This window comes from Sinocyclocheilus grahami, unplaced genomic scaffold (assembly GCF_001515645.1).
Source record: "Sinocyclocheilus grahami isolate Dianchi unplaced genomic scaffold, SAMN03320097.WGS_v1.1 scaffold1388.1, whole genome shotgun sequence".
Classification (NCBI taxonomy): Eukaryota; Metazoa; Chordata; class Actinopteri; order Cypriniformes; family Cyprinidae; genus Sinocyclocheilus; species Sinocyclocheilus grahami.
Window position 1 is genome coordinate 144884 of NW_015506567.1, and position 8290 is coordinate 153173.

At 42.0% G+C, this 8290-nt stretch overlaps 1 protein-coding gene across 4 annotated transcripts in view; it reads left to right on the forward strand.

Moving 5' to 3' along the window:
• LOC107569858 (hyaluronan and proteoglycan link protein 1-like) overlaps nt 1-8290 on the forward strand; it is a 22734-nt gene that overhangs the window by 2630 nt on the left and 11814 nt on the right. For 3 of the 4 annotated variants that reach the window (XR_001606956.1, XM_016256017.1, XM_016256019.1), the window contains exon 1: nt 61-296. The exons of the other annotated variant lie outside the window; for it this stretch is intronic. Coding sequence is in view for 2 of the 3 variants with exons in the window: in XM_016256017.1 (XP_016111503.1) it covers nt 233-296 (64 nt within the window). In the remaining variant the exon portion in view is untranslated. Of the gene's footprint in view, nt 1-60; nt 297-8290 lie in introns of those variants that run through there. 4 annotated transcript variants of the gene reach the window in all.

Consider the following 8290-nt stretch of genomic DNA (forward strand, 5'->3'; position numbering starts at 1 on the left):
CCACAATTGGCCAAGGCTTCAATATAAGCCTTTTGTATGGACCTGCGGAGCCCAATCTTTCTTGTGGCACAACTACCAACACCTACACCTCTTCATCGACAACAACGGGAAGAAAGTATTTTTCCACACGCACCAGATTTATCACCTGATTGCGTTTTTTTCTTTCCCCCCGTTTTTTGTTCATTTGCTTTTTCAGTCAAGAGGCCTTTAGGCTAAGAACAAAAAAGACAAGATGATCACTCTCTTTTCCTTTGCATTGGTGGTCTGTGCAAGCAGTCTACATGCCGAAGCACAAGGTAAGAACCACTTTTGATCCCTTCATGCATGAATGAATGAATGAATGAATGAATGAATGAATGAATGAATGAATGAATGAATGAATGAATGAATGAATGAATGAATGAAATTACGGTTCAGCTTGCACGTTTCTGTGTCTGTGCATATGAGAGTGTGGTAGATTAATGTAATACTGAAAAACTGCACAGCATAAATTGTAAAAAGTTGGTTATTTATTAAATCATCAGATGCTTAAGAGGATGAGGAATAAGACAAAAAATGATTTACCATGGATGAACATAATTTCCTCAATGCTATCACGTTGACGATGCAGACACAATGAACCAGATTTTAATTGTAATATTCCACTATTCATCCAGACTCCTCCCACTATACACATGAACACACACCCACAGAGATTCAGCTCACCACAGTATTTCATAAGCTCTAAACCATCTGCTGCAGGTAATTTAGCAGATGTTTAACAGTTGTTGACAGATAGTGGGGATTGTGAGCCATCACTGAATAGACTGTGTAAAGTGGCTCTGCTGTTCACATCTGAGTGCAGATCTAATACCTTTCCTTGAGGGTAAATGCAAGATTGGCTTCTGATGGCCAGTGATGTCAGGAGCATATTGGTAGCTGAAGATACACGCAGTGGACCTTTTTATTCCCAGTATGCGACTGTATGGGCGTTGCCAAATCCTCTGAATTTACACTGATGGTACTAAATGTATGTATCTGGCAGGAGCTACAGCAAGATTAACATCCCCTGAAAATGTAAGGAGCCCCTTACTGAATGCAGTCCTTTTCATTCTAAGATAATGGTCTGTAAAGTGATGGGTTTGCATGGATTGGGTTAGGCTGGGGATGATGGAGATGATTTGTATAGTTTTGGGCTCTTAGATACTGCTCAAGATGGGCCCGATTCATAGAGGTTCTGTTCAAGATATAATGCAGCCATTAGTCAGGCATGGTTGAGTAGGGGGTGTGTGAAAAAGAAAGAGGATGGCTTTGTGTGTGATGGGTGAGAGAGAGAGAGACCCTACATATCAATGCATGAGGATGGTTACGATAGGAGTGCCGTCCAGCTGTGTGCAATAATTCATGTTCATGCCTCATACTGACCTCTGCTTGCTCAGCAAAGTGAAGTTTAGCCATCAAGACTGTCATACTGGGAGGGAACGATTCCATATGACACTTTTATACACAGACATGAAGCCCTAATCAGTGTGTTTGCATGCATTTAGAGTTGTGTACCTCACACAGAGCATCATTTTGTGTAAAGGGCTCCAACCCCACGTTTTATGCAGTAGATGTTTTCAAGATGGCAATGGGGCCCAAACGTGTATTAAATGGCCATGTTGAATGAATGTTTCATGTAAATTTATAGCACCCTCTCTGTTTATGTTTCAGTTTACAAATGTGTCTGATGACTTTTTTTTTTTTACTGCTTGAATGATCATTTTGAGTCTTTTATTTGTATATATTTTTATATATGACAAGCATTGATTTTATATCTGCATTTCATATATGTTCATTTCGTCATTTTAATATTTTTTCTTACAAAATGTTTTTCTAAATGATTTTTCTAAATGATATAAATATATTAATTATTGCCATTTGTTTTAATTATTTAAAAATATTTTATTTATTATTATAAAAATGTATATTATTACTACATTATCAGGACCCCTGCAGTCATGATTATGCAAGTTTTAATAACATTCTCAATTACAGTTTTTGTAATCAATCAATCAATCAATATGTATTTTTATGTTTAAATATTTATCCTGTCTTAAACCAAATTGCTGAGTTCTTAAAGGGTGGGAAAGAGGCACTTTTAAATATTTAAACTGCCTCCATTCTGACGTTTAAGTGTAAACACTTTCCTTGTGTTTGCTTACAAGAGCAGGGTGGGTGGAGATGGGGGATGGGGGTCTCATAGGGGCTGGTGGGAGTCGGGTATATGGAGAACCTTATCAGGTAGTGGGTTTGGGGTGATATTTGAGAGTTGTGTAAAATTAGTGTAAAATCTCACCTGCAATGATGTACATGTATTTTGCCAACAAAGAGATGGAGACCAAATCCAAAATCAGATCAGATCAGATGTGGGGTGTTAATGAGTGTAAGGGCTCAGTTTTAATTACTTCTAGAAAAAGAGGAAAATCTCTCATCATCTGGTCATAATGTGAATGATGTGCTGTAATTAAAAGCGGAAACAGTATAGTTTAACATAGCTTCTGATCCATTAAACAATCAGATGTTAAGCCCATGTATAATCATTCTGAGCACAGGTTAGACACATGTTACTATATCTGGAAAGGTTCCAGCTCAGCTGAGTGAGAAGTAATAGTGGACTAAGTTAAGGCAAGCAGAGGGTAGAAAGTCTTGAGTGCCTGCTAATGAGTCCCATATTTGTTTCAAACATGTGGGAAAGGTTTTCCTCCGGATACACTGCATCGGAATGTTAATGTTAGTTGTAGAACATGCTGGTCAGAAGCACAAATGCCTGAGGCTGTCAGAACTAAGGCTAATAACTGCACTGCGGAAGTCACAGGCTGGAAGACAATGTGGTTGAAGATACTGTACATAAACTTCCACTTCGTGGTAAAATTAAAGATTGTCTAGAGAAATTGAGAAACAGAATGGATTCTTTGAAAGTTGTAACGTTTTTGGTAACACTTTACAATAATAGTTTAATACATTGAAATTAATGCATTAGATATCATGAATTAAATTAAGCCAGAGAAGTCTCTTATGCTGACCAAGGCTGCATTTTTCATCAAAAATACAGTAAAAACAGTAATATTGTGAAATATGAGTGTTCCCAACAATACGTTACAACTTTAAAAGAATCCCATCATTCTGTTTCTCAGTATCTCTAGACAATTTTTAATTTTACCAAGCTCTTCAGAGTGTGTTGAGAACAGCTGAGCTCATTACTGGTCATAAACTCCTGGCCTTAAAGGACATTTACCAGACCCCCTGCTTGAGAAAGGCCCGCAGCATCATCAAGGACTGCACTCACCCTGCTCACCACCTGTTTGCTTCAATGCTGTCCAGATCTGATCACAGACAACCAGGCTGAAGAACAGCTTTTACAGTGTTGAGAAGTAACTAGTTAGATATAACGGAATTACATAATTTAATTACAAAATAAAAGTAATTGTAATCAGTTACAGTTACTAAGAAAAAATGTGTAATTAAATTAGTTACTTATGAAAATGTTAAGGATTACAAAGGGGGTTACATCTGATTTTTTTTCACACACACTCCCACATACAGATTTAATTGATATCTTTCATAAATTGCAGTAACTGCAGTAAAATATGAAACACCAATGTTTCAGGAGTTTAGAATATGCTTATTCGATAACTCTTTTATTTCCTTTATGGGTTTATGTAGCTATGCTTCATTTAAGATGAACTGTGTTCTCCAAGGCATTGTTAGATTCCAGACAGTGTTTCCTGTCATAGGATTTACAAAGATTTGATTTAAAAAACAGTATCATAGCTAATAAAATATTTATTGTTATGATTTTAAATATACATTTATCCTCAGAATTATCTCAAAGTAAGTCTGATTTTGTGGTGGCTGTGCTTCAAAGGGGACATCGGATGCCCATCTTCCACAAGTTGGTATGATTCTTTAGGGTTTTCATGAAGGTCTGCAACATACTTTGGTTAAAATTCCTCACAACACCCTTTTTTTTTACCTTGCTCTGTTTACAGCGGCTTGTTTCGGGGCATGTCCCTTTAAATGCTAATGAGCTCTGCTCACCCCACCCCTCTCTTTCGTGGAAGAGCAAAGGCGACTTGCAAGTAATTATAAAAAAGTATAAAGTGTGACATTTACTACTTCTAAGAAGTGCAGCTGGATCACAAACAATGGGTACTGATCTAGCTTTGAGTTTTAACTTTTTAATGTAGCAAAACATGCCTTAAATTGTCCCTCATTCAGAAAGCAGTCTGGAGTAAAATTACTTGCGCAGACATAAATTAATTTAGGTGTATTCGGTGGTGCATTACCATCAAAACAAAACTAATGCACTGCGTCCTCAGTGGCTCTGATGTCGGGAAAAAATTAACACTGTTATGTTCTACATCACAAAACCACAAAACACCTGCATCGCTTACAAGACATTGTAAGCGATGCAGCTGCTTTAGCGCGGAGAGAATGATGGACTTCGTACAACTGGCTGAGGGTGAAAATATGCTAATATGGGACATTATGTCAGCGGTCGTGGGAGGGGCCTGAGCAAATATGACATCATACTGCTCAGAAAATCAAAACGGCTGGGTAATTGTGAATGTTTAGGTTTTTGGGGGATTAAAAAAAGGAGTGAATGGATTTTTATCATTGAGTAAATTAATTAACAGTGCATTGAAGGAAACAAAATAACTAATAAACAATTAAAACATTTTGTTATTGTTGTACTGGTACAACAGCTGCATCACATTTACTAACTCTAATACAATATACTATCAAATACTATAATTTATGCATAGTTGTAATGTGGTGTTTTCGGTTGTGTTTCATGTTCATGTTTTCATGTCTTTTATTTTGTAATTGTTTCACCCTGTTAGTGTCATGCTTCCCTTGCCCTCATGTAGCTCTGCCTTGTGTATGTGTCATGTTCTGATTGGTTGTCCTAGTCACGTGTCTTGTTTCCCATTGGTTTGTTCTTGTCATGTGACCCTCTTCAAGTCAAGTCAAGTCAAGTCTGCTTTATTGTTAATTCTTCCACATGTACAGCACATACACACAGAGAATTGAAATTGCGTTACTCTCAGACCCTTGGGTGCATACAGATAACATAAATACAGATTAAATACAAAATACAACTATACAAATATACAAATAAGGTAAAATGTAAAAATATATATATAAAGCACAAGGCATATGGCAGATAGAGTGCAAACCAGTAAAGTAAACAACAGTGCAGATATAGTGATTGTAGTGCAAAAAATGATTTGTAGTGCAAAAGAGCTTATTCAGACTAAAAGTGACCGTGTGTATTTGGGAGGGGGGAGTGGGAGAGTCCATTAGAGGGTCAGAGTTCAGTGGTGCGTGGGGCAAAAGAGGGGAGGGGGGGCAAGGTCGGGAGGGAGTTCAGCTTCCTGACAGCCTGATGGATGAAGCTGTCCTTCAGTCTGCTGGTCCTGGCCTGGAGACTCCGCAGTCTCCTCCCTGATGGCAGCAGACTGAAGAAGCTGTGTGTCAGGTGGGTGGGATCACCTGCAATGCAGAGGGCTTTGCGGGTGAGACGGGTGTTGTAGATGTCCTGAAGGGAGGGGAGAGAGGCACCAACGATCTTCTCAGCTACTCTCACTATGCGTTGAAGTGTCTTGCGGCAGGACGCATTGCAGGTGCCATACCACACAGTGATGCAGCTGGTCAGGATGCTCTCGATGGTGCCTCTGTAGAAGGTGCACATGATGGGGGCCGGGGCTCTGGCTCTTCTCAGTTTGCGGAGGAAGTAGAGACGCTGCTGTGCTTTCTTGGCCAGTGCTGCTCTTGTTTGCTATAAGTAGCCATCATGTTGCCATTGTCTCTTGTCGTGTATTGATGTTGTAACCCGCTGTTGGTGAGTCTAGTCTGTTATACCTCGTCAAGCCTGTTTATGTCAAGTCAAGTCTGTGTCTCTAGTCTTCGTCTGTTTGGATGTTTGGATCACTGTAAATAAACTGCACTTGGGTTCTTCACTACGCTCGCCTTCAGTGGATGATTCGTTACAGAATACACGACTGCAAAAATGAACCCAGCAGATTGCCTAGTTCGCCTCAGTCAAGGTAATCGCTCAGTTGAGGAATATGTGGCAGATTTTTGTGAACTGTGGCTTTTAACAATACCTTTCTGAAAGACATTTTCCATTTTGGACTATCTCATGGCATATCACAATTAATGCCACGCAATACCCCACACTGGTCACTTGAACAGTACATAGACTTTGCTCTGCAGTTGAGTGGCTCTGCCTTCACTGTGGGTGTCGTGAAGGAGGAACACAGCACCTCTCCAAAGTCCTCAGTCGTCATACCTACCAAGTTTGAACCTGTTCATGTCATGCCTGCTAACGTCACGCCTGCTACTCCAGGGCCAGCTCACGTCACGTCTGTCAAGCCTGAGCTTGCTCACGTCATGCTGACACATCAGGAGATTCTTTACAATATGGCCGCCATTGAAGAGCTTCGTTGCAAGATGGCCGCCACACAGAGTCTCTTCACAAAATGGCCGCTCTTCTAGAGTCTCGTCACGTCTCATCTGATCTTCCAGAGTTTCGTCATGACATGGCCGCCATTTCAGAGACTGTTCACGCCACGCCTGAGTCCCCGGCCAAGATGGCCGCCACGCCTGAGTCCCCGGCCAAGATGGCCGCCACGCCTGAGTCCCCGGCCAAGATGGCCGCCACGCCTGAGTCCCCGGCCAAGATGGCCGCCACGCCTGAGTCCCCGGCCAAGATGGCCGCCACGCCTGAGTCCCCGGCCAAGATGGCCGCCACGCCTGAGTCCCCGGCCAAGATGGCCGCCACGCCTGAGTCCGACGTGGAGCTTGGGCCCAGACTGAAAAGACTGATTGCTAGTGTGATGGACCCACCTCTGATGTCGGTGTGAGCTGCAGGCATCCCAGTGAAGCCAGCGCTCTCAAGCCCCGCCATCTTAGAGGTCATGCCACACTCTGCTGCCCTTCCTGTAATGGCAGTCGCCATTTTGAGAGTGTGGGCTGCACACTGCGCTCCAGAGTCCTCTTCTGTCCACGAGTCTGCTCCTGAGGCCTCTTCTGTCCACGAGTCTGCTCCTGAGGCCTCTTCTGTCCACGAGTCTGCTCCTGAGGCCTTTCCTGTGCATGAATCCGCTGCAGAACCTCCTGAAATGGTGGCGTCCGTTCATAAACTCACTGTCTGCTCTGTCACGGCCAAGGAGGCCGTTCACAAACTCACTGCCCATCCTGCTATGGCCAAGGAGGCCGTTCACAAACTCACTGTCTGTCCTGCCACGGCCAAGGAGGCCGCTCTTGAACTCGCTGTCTGTCCTGTCACGGCCAAGGAGGCCATCCATGAACTCTCAGTCTGGTCTGTTGCGGCCGTAGAGGCTGTTGTTAACCTCTCTATGTTCTGTGTTCCAGTTTCGCCTGCTCCGCCATGGCTGCCCGCTCTGCCTGCTCCGCCATGGCTCCCCGCTCTGCCTGTTCCTCTTCACGGGCCTGGCCCTCCATCCCTCCCCCAGTTCCGCCGCCACTCCACCACCCTCCTGGACTTTTTGGGTTTTGTTTGGGCATCGGGAGCCGCCCTTAGAGGGGGGGAAATGTAATGTGGTGTTTTGGGTTGTGTTTCATGTTCATGTTTTCATGTCTTTTATTTTGTAATTGTTTCACCTTGTTAGTGTCATGCTTCCCTTGCCCTCATGTATCTCTGCCTTGTGTATGTGTCATGTTCTGATTGGTTGTCCTAGTCATGTGTCTTGGTTTGTTCTTGTCATGTGACCCTCTTGTTTGCTATAAGTAGCCATCATGTTGCCATTGTCTCTCGTCGTGTATTGATGTTGTAACCCGCTGTTGGTGGGTCTAGTCTGTTATACCTCATCAAGTCTGTTCATGCCTCGTCAAGTCCAGTCTTTGTCTGTAAATAAACTGCACTTGGGTTCTTCACTATGCTCGCCTTCAGTGGATGATTCGTTACAATTGTATCTAACAAATAATTAATTTTATAGGGTGGTTGTGTCCACACACTGCTAAAATACATTTATGCAAACCATGTAAAAGTTAATTTTGCATCCAATGTCTCCTTTTAAAATTAAAATATTATAATCTTAATTCAAGTGATGAAGTATTTTGAAAGTCTGACAGGAATCAGTGTTGACTGAGTACTACTGTAAGGTTAACCCTGCCTGGTTTATGTTTGAAAATGATTAACAGTTGAAAACATTAGAAATTTAGAAAAGTAATCAAATGTACTCAGTTACATTACTTTAATAAAGTAATTGAAAAGTTACACTACTTATTACATTTTAAGTAG